Source organism: Pithys albifrons, chromosome 7, assembly GCF_047495875.1.
Source record: "Pithys albifrons albifrons isolate INPA30051 chromosome 7, PitAlb_v1, whole genome shotgun sequence".
In the NCBI taxonomy this organism is placed as follows: domain Eukaryota; kingdom Metazoa; phylum Chordata; class Aves; order Passeriformes; family Thamnophilidae; genus Pithys; species Pithys albifrons.
Genome location: NC_092464.1, coordinates 43,634,801 through 43,649,252, shown reverse-complemented (window position 1 = coordinate 43,649,252; position 14,452 = coordinate 43,634,801). Strand labels below are relative to the sequence as shown.

The 14,452-nt window shown below is 37.1% G+C and overlaps 1 protein-coding gene across 3 annotated transcripts in view; it reads right to left on the bottom strand.

The window, feature by feature from the left end:
• Nucleotides 1-14,452, bottom strand: part of NEK11 (NIMA related kinase 11) — a 77,314-nt gene that overhangs the window by 56,938 nt on the left and 5,924 nt on the right. For all 3 annotated transcript variants that reach the window (XM_071560252.1, XM_071560254.1, XM_071560253.1), the window contains exon 3: nt 2,320-2,485. In XM_071560252.1, the coding sequence (XP_071416353.1) occupies nt 2,320-2,485 (166 nt within the window). The remainder of the gene's footprint in view (nt 1-2,319; nt 2,486-14,452) is intronic.

Here is a 14,452-nt window from a genome sequence, read left to right as displayed (position 1 = left end):
CCCCAGAGTTGGAGTAGTGAATATTCTGAAGTTGAGGGACAATTCCTTCAAAAGATCTGAGCAAAACAAAAGGAGTTGAATAATGCACTACATGTGCCCTCACACAACTGCACATCTTTTTAGCACAGAGGAGTGGTCTCAATGGCCTACAATAAACTTAACCTTGATTTTGTTTTTAAAAAAAGGAAAACAAAAAGACATCATAAAAGATTTCCTGTAATAGTGCTATCATGAAGCTCTGGAAAAATTTGTTAACCTGATTTTGCATTTTGGAAGGTCAGGATAATGAAGTTCATAAGGAATTCAACAACTCAACAAATTGAATACATATGGAGATTACAAGCTGCAGTTTCTATTTAAATATAAAGAGTATCCAACACACCAGTAAGTTATTTAAAACAGCTTAGCATCTAGATCTGATAACGTGAACAGGCATTGATTGCTTGAGTTATTCTTTTTGCTCAGATTTCCTTAGCATATGTGTGCTCACATCACAGCTGAGACCACAGTGAAGAGACATAACTAATTGTCTAGGGGAAAGTACAACCAGTTCTGGCTCATAATGTATTAAAATGTTGCAACCTTTAAAGTAACTGCTTTGTAAAAACTGTATTTTATTGAAGTCCAATTTATACTACGAAATGAAATCCAAGGTTCATGAAGGCATTTTGGTTGAAATCTGAGTTAGCTAACAATGTTTAAATTACCTGTAAGGTGTTCATTTGGGGAAACTGTTAAAGAAGCTCAACAAGAAGATCAAAACAGAACTCATACACTTCTTTCCTATAAGTTTGAGTTAATTCAGTTATAATAGAAGATGTCACAGTGAGCAATGGAAACCAATGTTCTCTTTTTTTTTCTTTCACAGGACAAATATAGCATGAGGCAGCTGCATCGGAGGCTCACTGTGTGCTACTCATGCAAGAATGGAGAAAGTACCGTGGCTAATGAGTAAGTCACAGTACCTTGGAGAAAGCAGAATAAGGCTCAGAGGGCAGTTCTGTTTCCATGCCAACTTAATGCTTGTTCTTTGTTTTCAGTCTGCCCAAGAGTACAAATTACTGCCAATCCAGTAATTATTCTATGCATGAGAAACTGCATGTACTAGACTCCCAAGCAATGATCAGGTAGCAATACATTTTCCTCATTCTCAATTTATGTATGATTTAAACAGGCAAATTTTTTAGGTCAAGAGACCCAAATCCTATCACATAAAAAGGCAGGTTATAGGTAAGTAAATACAAAAGTATACCTTCTGGAAATACTCCCACTAAAATAGGAAAGAAACTTTATAGCAACTGTGTGCAACTTTGCTTCATACCCTCCCTGTCCGAACATTTGATGAAATACACTGTAATTGCTTAAATGTAATCATATCATGTGTCCTTTTGGAAAAAGTCAGAGGCACATCCTATTGGAATATCATTCTAACCTCACCTAGCAGGCTCAAAGTTGAAGAGATTAGTTAAGTCAAATCTGATTTGTGAGCAGGTAATCCAGTAGTCCAAGATCCTGAGCTTCCAAAGCATTTCTAGCAGAGCACAACTGAAGAGTTTGCTTCACAGTTTCATGAAAGATCACTTTGTGTATGACAGATTTATTTTTTTTAAAGAGCACATCTATATTTAATACAAAGTAGGCACTTGTTTTATATAAACTCCTAAAAAGTTGGCTTAAATATGTTTAAATTCTTATTTTAAAGCCTTATGACACATTTCAGCAATATGTTTTTAAACCAAATGCTGGAGTTAGAAAATTAATGACAACTATGCTGTAGTATATCCTGTTTTACGTGTTGTATCCACTACACTCTGGTCTTTGACTTACCCTATTTTTCATTTCACAAAGCCAATGTACTACCAAGCTCATCATCCATGTGATCAAGCTTAAGCTTCTTGTAGTCACCTCCAAATGACAAGTGAGTTTTCCCCTTCCTCATTTATATCACATTCCATACCATGATGCCAAACTCCCAGCCTCATCCTCTCTTACCTGTCAGTAGTGCATAGGTGGTACAACCTCTCTGAGTTCTCCCACAGATTTGTAACGCATCTGCATTTAAGCCTTCCTTGCAATACTGATTATAACACACAAAATGAACTTGTACTTAAATTACCTGTTTTCACTTCTCTGGTTTGTCTGTGACCTAAGTCTCACGTGAGTGGGTAACATTGCTTACCTGAAATACACCTAACAAGTAACAGGTGACACCACAAGTAACAAATACAGCCTAGAATTCAAACGAAACCATTTTTTAAAATGGCATCTTTGGAGACCCTATTTTACTACACACATTTTGTCAAATTTCTTCAGTCTCACCTCACAATATTCAGTGATAATGCAGAAACTATCTCGCTCCACAAAGCTTGCATAAAATTTGACAATGGCTGGGTGGTCTAATTTGGAGAGTAGCTGTGCTTCCAGATTTGCTTCAACTGTTTCATTGGGCTTTAGGTCTCCAATGGAAATTTCCTTTAGGACCTTTCTGGAGAAAAAAGAAATCTTTATATTAATAAAACCAGAAAAAAAACCCATCATAATTTCTTCAAATGCACAATGTCATTACCGAATATCTGGCAACACAAAACGATGAAGCAAATATGGGTAAACAAAGAGAATACATTACAAATCAAATAAATATGCCAGTCACCATAGAGATTAAGCAACATATTAGAAATACTGTTTTGAAATATTTCTCCCATTAATTCCCTGCTGCACAGTTTTCTTTATGACATGTTTTCAGTGCTATGTATTACTGCACAATAATAAACATAAATAAAAAAATCAAATCTAAGTGATTTCAAACCCACTCAGAGCATATGTTCAAGATTCACATATGAAATAAGGAGTAGCAAGAAACTTCTGCAGTTTATGCCAAAGTCTCTTTGTGGAGTCACAAGAAAAATCACACAGAATAGTATTTCTTATTTTATTTATTTTCTGGCAATAAACTCAGACTGTTAATTTTTTCCTAAAGATCAGTCTGACCCTCACCAGAACACCTAAGAGAAGAGTGTGACTCTGGATTTGGGGCTGAAATCTAATTATACTGTTTCAATGAACTCTAATCCTTTAGTATTTAACATTTGTTTAGGGAGGTCCTAAATCCCCTAAGAAAGGTTTTAAAAATGTAGGGATTTTACATATTCTTCAACTTTAAAATACAAACATGTCATAGGAGAATCTGTAGTTCAGACTTAGTTCTATACGGACCCTGGAGTAGAGCAGTTCACTGTGTGCCTGACTTGGACAAAAACCCTTAGGGCACTGTGAGAAAGTATATTTTGCTGAAACCTTCCTGATGATCTCACAACATCAGTTGTGATCACAACACAACACAAGCCACTTCCATTGACTTCACCAGTCCTTCAAGAACAGATCACTGGACTTTTTCTGAAGATAACTTTGGAGGGTATTTGAGAATATCGTGTTTCTTACTGAAACAAAGAGATGCATTTCCAAAAACTTTTGAATACATGAAAGGCAAGTTTCAGACTGAAGGGAAGTTTCCACAGTGCTTTTAGTAATTTTCCCTTCATTGCTGCATGGTTGTAAAGTCACAGTAGTTAAACATGACAGTGATAAAATACAGTAATTCACTTGATCTTAAAAAAAAAAAAAAAAAAAAAGAAAGAAAAGCAGCTGTATTTCTTCATAAGAAAATTTCTTCCTAAATGCAAACAATCAGTTTCTGACTAACAATGCATGAATTTTTACATAAACTTGCCTAATCCCCATCTGGAAGTGTGATGAAAAAACATGCCCTTTGATTTGTTTGCATCTCTAAAGACAAGCTTCATACTAAACAGACAGGCAATACCTACTGCAATCTCATCTTCAGCTGACATGGGGACATTACCCTTTCCTTCATGTAAATGTGTCAAAGAACTGACAAACAGGATGAGTCCTTGTTAAACACCACTTAATACAAGTTTCTTGTACACCCAAGAGAGCAATAAAAGCCTGATGTGTTGATGTGCAGAGATGGCTTGTCATCTTAGTCACTCAGTGATTTTGATGCTGTCATCAGCTGTAAGACAAGATGACACGTGTTTTTCTTTTTTAAATTAATTCCCAGAAGAAGAAATCAAGAAAATATACTTTTTGTAAATAAGGTATTGGCTTTCTGCTACACAATTCTGATTCATATCCACAGCTGGAAGACATTTACATTTAGAAAGAAAATTTCTGTCATGCAATCGAGATCAAGCACATCTGCATGTCACTGGTATATGTGTGTCCTGTTTCTGCACATAGATAAGGTTTGATTTTAGTGCATTTAATATGAAGAACATAATTAGACCATGCTTGCTGCAAAGCTTTGGATAATATGATTAGGTATTGAAAAAGAAGTTATGTCAGTCTCAGAAGTCTCACAGAGAAAATGGAAAAGTCTCCAGACCCAAAGTGTCTCTTTTCTGATAACTTTAGAAGAGAAACCAGGAAGCTCAAAATCTTCAATCAGGAATTAACCTATATAAATTAACTATACTTTTCAATACATAAAACACATAAAGAGTGCTTAAATTCACTCTACTCCATTTCAATATTGACACAAGTAACTTCTACCTGAACACACAGCTAAAATGGGCATATTCTGTGATTTAAGGACTCCTAAAATAACTCAAATTTGGCATCCCTGGTGATGTCAAATAGGCTGATAGATTAAAAAAAAGGTTAGCAATCATAAGAAAACAACAAACTTTTCTTAGCTAAAGAATCCTGACTGCATTTCCTCTCTACCAATAGAATCCAGTGTACATTTTGAAGGAGACAAAGTGTCTCTGTTTATATGATCCAACCTGCATCTTAAGGCCGGCTTATAATAAAGAGTAAGCTATCATTGCCATAATTCAGCCACAGTACTTCAGTGTTATCTGCTGAAAATCTGCCTGCATTGTCTTCACTCTTTTAAAATGTTCACAATATTCTGAACTGTGCAAAGTATTCTAAACAAACCTTTTGAAGTGTGTCACATGAACATTTATTATGGATATCGGGAAGAATAGACTTTCTTGCTAACATTTTCTCAAGGCTCCATCTGGAATATACAAGTCCATCTGAAAGTCATGTTTTTATAAAAATCTGCTTCTATATTTTCTGCTACTTAGGTTCAGGTATTAAGCACGATTTAAAAGGTCTAAAACTATTTACATGAATTAAGAAATATCAGATTTACTGCACAAACTAAGAAAATACAGATTTAGGCAACATACACAGAAAACCAGGAAAAATTACTAAAATACGGGTATCCTCCAAATATAATAATTAATTACCCCTTTGGATACAATGCTAAAACAGATATGCTAATTTATTCATTATTATAAATTTAACTTAGTGTAACATATAGACATATAAGCAGATCATAGGATTGTTTGGCTTGGAAATGACCTGTCAGATTATCAAGTCAAACCACAAACCTCATACTGCCAAATCCACCACTAAACCATGTCCCTAAATGCAAGATAAAATGTCAGCAAACACCCAATTAGAAGACTTTATTCTAGAAGTGCTAGCAGATACCTTAAATACAGAATGACAGCTGCTGGAACTTAACTGTGTGGAAAGAAAACATAGCCTTGCAACTCAATAATGCAAACACACTTTGAAGATCATCTTGAACTTGGCAACTGAAAGAGTCTTGTGGTGAATGCATTTGTGTATTAAGAATACAAAAGTCTGCCACTGCATCCATCCTGGAGGAACCTGCTTCTGCCAGAGGCAACAACACCCATCGCTTCAGGGAGGGACAATAACACAGCAGACAAGCCCACTCCCCAGATTACAGAGAGCAGCAGCCCAGCCCTGGCTCTGCAGGCTCACAGACCTCCCTGGGAGCACCTTCCCTGGGAGCACCTTCTCTGGGAACACCTCCTGCCTTTCATCGGCAAAACCTTGCTGGCTTGTACTGTCACACTTTGACACACAGCCAGGCCAGCACACCGGGACTGAAAGAGCACTCATGGGAGCAAAGGGGGCTAAGGACAGCAAGACTTCAAGCAAGAGAAAACAAACATGCAGGTGGAATCCTCCAGAACAGGGACACGCAGTGGGAATCCCTTTCTGAGCTTTACCAGTGACTGACAGTGCACCACAGCAGTGTTTATCTCAATCTGCACTGATCAAAAATTAAATGTTTTACAACCCATCTGGTATTTGTTTCCATCAATGACATACTTTATTATTATATAATTTGGTTGATTGGATTAGATGCAATTCTTAAAAGCCAGCATTTCTCAAAACGCACTTTGTTTATTGAATAAACTGCAACATGAATTATTGACTAGGTGCATCTGCTTGCTGATAAGGAAGTAAAAGAAATATAATGCTTTTAATGTCATTAATAAACAGGTCTGATAAAATACCACAGAAAAATTAGATCTAGGAATATGTGACCACAATTTGAAGTTTATAAATTAAACAAACTTCATTTTACATGGGCAGTAGTTCCATTAATTGCAGGTAATTATAATTTCTTTTTTTTTATTTCTGATTTGCCAATATGGAGAGTTGTTACATCACCCACAGCATTTGTAGGGTGACCTCCTCACCCTGTAACTCCTCAGCACAAGGACCAGGTGCAATTCTGTAAAAATGCATCACCTCTCACTGGATCTGAAATTGGCCACAAACAATAAAATTAAAGGAGTGCCTGTGTAATTAATGATGTCTTCAATTCTACTTATCCAATGGCAAACACAGAAGGTACAGCACTTCAAATGGGGACCAAAGGAAGGGGAGGTGATAACCCTCACACACAAGGTCTGCACAGCAGCTCCCACAGTACTGAAACTGCTTGTGGAGTTTGGAAACACAGACACCACACACCTACTGCCAGGATGAAGCCATCCATCACTGCTGCTGCTCAGTCAGGTGCTTTCTAGAATATTACACAGTTGATGATATTTGCATGTTACAGACAACAGTGTAGTTCAAAAAATAGTAATTTTAGATTTCTTTGATAACTTCCACACTGAGACTATTACATTTCTGGAACTTGGTTTTTGATACATAGCCCTGCCTATCCCCACCTGAACTCTCCTTTCTGCACAGTTTACATCTTGATCTTACAGGATCCCTCTGATTTGACATTGCACCGTGCACACAGGATACTCCTCATGTGAGGGTATCAGGTGCTATAGTTTCCTCATGTTTCCCTTCAGACCTCTCATGTTTGCACTTTTACAAATCCAGCTTTTATTTACAATTAAGACATTTCACAGATTTTAAAAGCCACGGTATTTACTGGAACCTACTTTGCTCACTTAAGTTGGTCTTCTCGTTCCAGTGTGATTTTCAGCTAATCCTTACCCATCCCACACAGAGCTATCCTGTTACCAGCAATCTTAACCAGATTTCTCTGCCTGGTGGCAGGGACTGGCTTTCTTGCGGTTTACAGTTTAGCAACGAAAATTCTAAGAGCCACTCTTTACACTTGACCCATTGTATTTGGAACACCAGTGTCTGCATGCTCAGACAATTAACAGACATTAATTTACTTGTTAGAGGAAGCAGAAGCTGGTGAGACCATGACATACAAAAAGGCAGCATGCACAAATCAGTCCTACTTAGAAGAATACTTGGTTTTAGCTAAGGAAAGAAACACTCACAGTAAATTAAGACCACTTGATTTCTATGGGAAAATCGAGATTATCACACTTCCAGAGAAAAGCAAATGATGAGTTCTGTTTGGCATTCCTCCTTACATATATATGTTTACTCATTAACCAAAACTTTAAAAACCTAACTATTACTACATAACTTTGAAAATCAAATCGTGGGTTCCATTTATCTTTTCTTTGCCCACTATGAATTTATTAGTCAAGCCATAAACCCATTTCAATCCTAAGAACTGCTGCATAACTCTTAAAATCCAATGCTGAACTTCTCTTGCCATCCCCCTGAACAATACTGATTTACTAGTAAAGCCATAATAGTTGTCAACAACTGTTTTTTCCTATTCTCCAAACCAGCCTATTCATGCCAATTCATGAACAGTCATAAACATTCAGAACTAATCCCTGAGTTAACCACCAAGAATTCAATCACTATATGAGCACTGCAATATATGTAGATGGATTAAATATAATTTCATTTTCTGAATAAGAACGTTAACTAATTTAACCACGCTTAAATATCTTTGAATGGCAATGAGACTTCTGAAATTTGCAAGTGAAATGGATGATTCACTTTTCATTTCCATCAGCAAGTCACAATTACAGCACTTACAAATATTTTTCAAGAAGCCAAGTTTTTAAATGCTGTAACATATGCACTAACACCAAACAGGCCAGCTCATGACAAAAGCAGTTTATGGTTATTTGAAAATTAACAGTTCTTAATTAGCATCCCAAAGAAATCCAGAATACATTTTCTGGAATATGAAAGAAAATATTGTTGAAATAAGTTAACTTCAAGGAATACAGCTTATAACATTTTCTTCTGCACTGAGCAAACTCTCATGCACACAAAGGGGCATACTTTAAATTATTTTTGGTCAACCTTATGTGTCAATGTTGGAAAAAAAATTAATAATCATAAAGAAGAATAATTGTGCTCTCCTGCACAGAACTGAATGAGCCATTAAATTAACCTAATTTATTTAGATATTAAAAAGCATTTATATTAAATAATGCTTTGGGACACCTGGGGTTGCTATCTATATTGATTAAAAGTGACAGAACAAAAGTGAACATTGATTAATAAAGCACGAATTTTCCTCTAAAGTCATATTTTTGAAAACTAGAACCTTTTTTCCTGGAGAGAAATGGAAACATAAAATGTAAATACATTTATAGTCTATTTATATATTTCAGCTCTAAATCAAATGCTAATAGACTGTGATTGAACTGAAGAAATTTGTGTCTAAACAGGAAAATTATTAAAAATTATTATGCAGTACTGACCAAATACCTGTGAATGTACCTATTTCTAGCAATGCTTTATCATTACGTGTTGCATTATCACCATCTACTGTTCATTCAACCTTTTTTCTACAGTTTGGTCTTGTTTAAGAATGTAATTAAGTATCGTGCTCCCCTAACCTCGGTGGAATTTTAGAGGGAAACTTGTCAAGGACTAAATAATTTGTTTGTTCTCTGTATCTTTGAAGACTTAATTCCATCAAACATCAAATAATCTAAACAGGCATTTCTCCATTGTGATTTCATTACAATTACTTGATACACTTCACTATTAACTGCTCTCTGCTAATTAATGTTCCCTTACCAAAAAAAGGAGATACCATTACAGAACTACAGATTGGATGCAGATTTGTATTCAAGCATTTAAATATAATTAAACATCTTACAATTGCCATGTTGTAATTCTTCTTGCAGCCTTGGGCTACAGCATCTGCCAAAAAGAATTTTCCTTCTACAAGAATTAGTTTGAAGATTCAAATTTGTTACAATTAGAAATTTTGTAGAAAGACCTTCATATCAACTGATCTATACTCATCAGTGCACAGAAAACAGACTATTTTGAATTACAGGAGTTGTGAAGGGAAACCAGACATACTAATAGTCACTGTAAGAATGCATTCCATACAAATTCAACTAAAATATTTCCTAATGTAAAATGTAATTGGTTCTTTTCTAAATTTAAATATATTTGCAAGCAGAATTATTTTCCTTTCAATGTTGCAAGGATATTTATGTCAACAGTATTGTCCCTTTAGTGAAACTAATTCCCATTAGCAATTTAAATATTAATTGCTGCAACTTTAATGAGAAAATTCACTTTTCATAAATGTCTCTTTCCATCAGTCATCTCCTTCAATGTTTATTCCTGACATGTGTTCAAGTATCTATAGTACTTGAGGGGAGGGAAGAAAAAGATAAAAGCACAGTTTATAGCATTACAAAAGCATGTTGCTAAATAGTCTACAATCAAAGGCAAAAAGAATCAACTAATGCTGAGGAAATTAATTGCTTTTTATACTTCCTAGCCCTCTTGAGTATGACAGTGTGGTCTTGACAATCAGTGAGACATGTCCAATTCAAAAATGAAGCAACTACCCAGAAATACTGAAAAGTTTTTTAGAACGCATGAAGGACACATCATTGGTGTTAAGAGAAACAATGAACTAGGAATGATGTTTGCTAATATGTCATGTAAGCACAACCAAAAAAAACACAGGAAAAAAATCAGGAAAAATTCACTGACTGCCCAGCAAACCTGAGTTCATTCCACTCACTGCAGCAGTTTTCTCATTACAATGTACTGGATGCAACAAAGAACTGGAGGCTCATTCTGCACAGGAAAAAATACAGCATCCTTGATGCAGACAAGAGAGAACACCTTGCCAACACGGGCAACTTGTAAGAAGATACAGTAAACAGGCATATGCAAATAATCCAATTACATATGGTATCTTTGAGGCAGGTGGCCACAGCTCAGCCTAAAGGAATAATACTGCACCTCCCCAACTTCTTACTAAAACTAGCTTACAAGTCCATAAAAATTCAACATCAGTTTCAACAAAAGGAATGAGACAGAAGTGATCCCAAGGCATTTGCTTAATTACAAAATCATTAAATTCTGTCTCTGCCATGCACCTCAAAGAAAGGTAATTCACCAGTAATGCCTTGAGCACAATTCTCCACCAGTGTTGAAAGCGCTCCTTGTAAACATTTTTGGAAACAACGAACTCAGCCAGCAGCACCACTCACTGCCTGTGTGTAAGGGCAGGATGTGCTGAGTGCTGCAGCACGGAGCTCCCGGAAGCTTAGCCCTGGAGGGATGAGATTTATTGTAAAGCCAAGTAAGATTTCCTTTAAGGCACTCTGCCTCCCACTCACATATATTAGAATCCACCCCAGTCAAATAGACAAATCCCACTGAAAATGAAAAAGTCGGCTACTTAGTCAAAGAAAAGAGAGCAGTAAAAAAGAAAAAGAAAGAAAAAAAAAGAGAAAAAGAAAACCCAATAACAATACCACCAAATCTCATAAAGATGACTAAGCAGATGTAGAAGTTGTGTCAGACATTTCTGCGGAGGATTTCACAGACACCTGTGTTACACAAGCTGAACAAAGGCTCTCGACATGTTCCAGTTGTAACCTTTTGATTTCAAAGAAGCCACAGAATGTCAGGTTTTATGCTCTTTAATACTGAGGCAACTAGAAATTTTAACAAAGTAATGCCTGTGCAAAGGATTGTGGTATGGCTGTGTCTTTAAATTGCCAAATCCATCCACAGCACTAAAATCCTACATCTGTGCTCCAATGCCAAACTGACCTGCAGCCCCCACTAGGGGTTTATCCAGCACAGCAACTTCCCAAACATTCTTACACTGAGCTCCAAATAAATTGTTCCAGTGTGAGATGGGCCATTTCTTGGACTGCTGTGTGTTGGAATGATCAGTTCTGCCTTGCTACCACTTTTAGCAGAACCTCTCTCTGCAAAGATGCAAGTGTGTGTCTGTTTCCATAGCCTTGTGGAAGTTGTGTAAGAGCACAGCTTTACTGGAGAGAGGGATGCAGAGCTGTTGTGGGCTCCAACAACAGCTCCTGCCTCCTGCACCCGTGCTGTGCTTTGGCACTGCCAGTGTCCTGCTGCAAGGCAGGTCTGCAGGTCCTTAACTCCTGCCTGAAAGCCTGGAGGAGCACTGCTGTGCCATGCTGGACTGCAGGAACAGCTGGGCACTGGCAGGGTGCAGGAGGTAGGGAGTAAAGCACTTCCCCACACTGTCTCCAGTGAGATCTGCTTTGCATGAATCCAGAGCTGTTAAACTTGTCTTTGAACCCATATTAGTTTGCACTAGAGATTATTTGACAATTGTGGCCACAGTGGAAGCTGCTATTTAGGGTTTCACTCCCTGGCAACCTCCATTTGCAGATGGCACAAGAGCATCAGCCACTGTTAGAGAGGTTTCAGCAAGGACTTAGACACCTGGCTCTAGGTCTTCACTCCCATAGCATTGCTCACACAATATCAAAGTCATGCTTCTGCTCAAGAAGAAAGCTCCTGAAGGCCAACTCCTCAAACTGCTCCAGCTAAATCTACCAGGCCTCTCTGTCAGTGTTCTCATTATCTCCTGTTTGGGGCCAAGCATGACTGTACACTCAGAAGCCCCGATGCAGCAGCTGAGCCTGAGATGAAAGAGCAACACGTGACTGAACCAAGCAAGAGATGGTTCACTAAGAAAAGCTTATTTAAAATAAGCAGCAATCAAGAAGGTCCTAAAGTTTCCAAGTTGATCATGAAGATCTGTTTACAATTCTAAAATGTCCTGATGGACTACAGTTTTGATTTCTAGTTTCTATTATTAAAGGAGAGAAAAGAAAAAAGGAAAGCTGTGCAATTTGGCGAACAAGTATGACAACTGACAGAGAGTAATCTGCTACTGTTTTAATCAATTCAGTATCAAATGACCATTCCCTTGGAATACCTTCAGAGAAGCAAACAGGCAGCAAACACAGGAATTTGATGACACAGCCAACTGCTGATTGTCATTTGGATATTCATAAGTTACAAATCTCTTCCACCTTTAGGTTTTATTTCATTTGTTATAAAAGTCATAAATAATTGAAAGTCACATGATAAATTATTCAGCTAAGTGCACAGTTTCCAAGGAATCATAGCATGAGTCTGGATTAATGCTATAATGCAAGTCAGATGCAGAAGCTGAGCTGACACCCCACCGTTCCCACACAGCAGAGCAGTCCAGGGAGTTTGGCACTTGTCAGCGTGTGCTTTCCACCACGGGGACACCTAAGTACTTTGTGAATATTTATGAACAAGAAGTCCCTGCTGCCTACTGTGAACTTCAGCTGCTTGCCCATACATGGTTATGGATTACTGGTTATGGATTGTTAGTCTCTGCATTAGCTCATTCTAACAGCAAATTGAAAAGATATTGCTGAACAGCTTTTGTACCAATATCCAAGATGTCACCTTTCTTGGGAATTTGTTTTCTTATGATTTATCCCTATGCTTTTTCCCAGTGCTTTAGAATATAGCAATTTTCAGGAAACTATCTGTGGCTGAGTTCACACTGTACATAACATTTGTCTCGGCATGTTCTGGATCATCTCCAAAACAATAAAAATAGACTTCTAATTCTGCTGGGGTCACAATTGGGTTGTCTGGGGCTTTTTTGCTCTCCAAGTGCCTTCAGAGATGTATTAAGATTATTCTTTTTAAAGAGTAAGAACAATAACCACCATAATTTTCACTCAAAAGTGTGTATAACAAAACCAACAAACAGTACCATTTCATAACAGATTATTTTCTGATTTGAAAGTAGTATTGGGATTGTTATTTCCAGTACATTTTACCACCCTAAGAAACCAGTATTTATAAATAAGTGTCTACAGTCTAGCTCATGAGGCTACCTGCGCTTTTAGGTTCACCTGGGGCAGTATTTTTGCCGTCTATTGGCATATAAGTTATAGACATTTTGGGGAGATCCGCTCATCAATGTACATTTGAGCAGCCGAATGAACACTTGTGATACGTGAGCACCACCGAGTGACGAAAGGCTGAAGTACAGCTCCACACCAGCACTTGGGATTGGTAAATACTGTTGTGTTTGTATCGTACTGTGTTCACAAAAAGAGTGATTTTTTTTAAGTAGTTTGATATTCGGTCTCTGTCCTGAAGACAGCAGAGAACACACTCAGGCTCGACCCCAACAAAACACGGACATGAAATGCTGCAGGCAGTGAGTGTTTGTTCAAGACAGTTACTCAAATTCTTAAGAAAAAAAAATAGAAATAGTTGCTTAAAGGCTAAGTGCTTGCTCCTTGTTTTTGAGGTTTGGCAGCTTGTTCTACAGCAGCAAATGTGTGAAGACCCACATTCCAATACGTTGTTCATATTCTACGAACAACTTCAGTTACAGCTGAATTCTGAAGCATCTTACAAGCTTAGGTAGTTTCTGTCACTCTATTTGCAGGGCATACTATTTTAACACAAAAACAAAATGAAAAGTAATTTTATTCTATTTAATGATTTTTTTCATTAAAGATAATTTTTTTGTAGAAAACTATAGCTAAGGCTACAAGAGTCAAAACCCTTATAAGTCATTTGGAAAAAGCTGACCTTAGTAGACTCTAACCCTCATCCAAGGAGCTGAGAAGCTGCAAATTGATGTACAAGAAAAATAATTGACAGAATTATGTCTTGGCTACACATATATTAAAACAGCATTGCCAAGAATGTGTTGCTATAAATAGCAAAAGTGAGGCACAAGTGAATTAGAAAAGGCTCTTTAATCATACAAATGCTCATTAACGTGACCATCAATAAGGATCAATACACCCCCTTATATAAAGGAAGAAGGTATTTCTGGATGAAAAGCACATTGAGTAAACGTTTCTGACTTAGACATAGAGCTTTACAAATACTTTTTAATAGAAAAAAAATTCATATTTAAATTTCACTTGGTGTAAGTATCAAGACAGACAAACACAGTTCCACACAACGGGAAGTCAGGCCAGCAGTG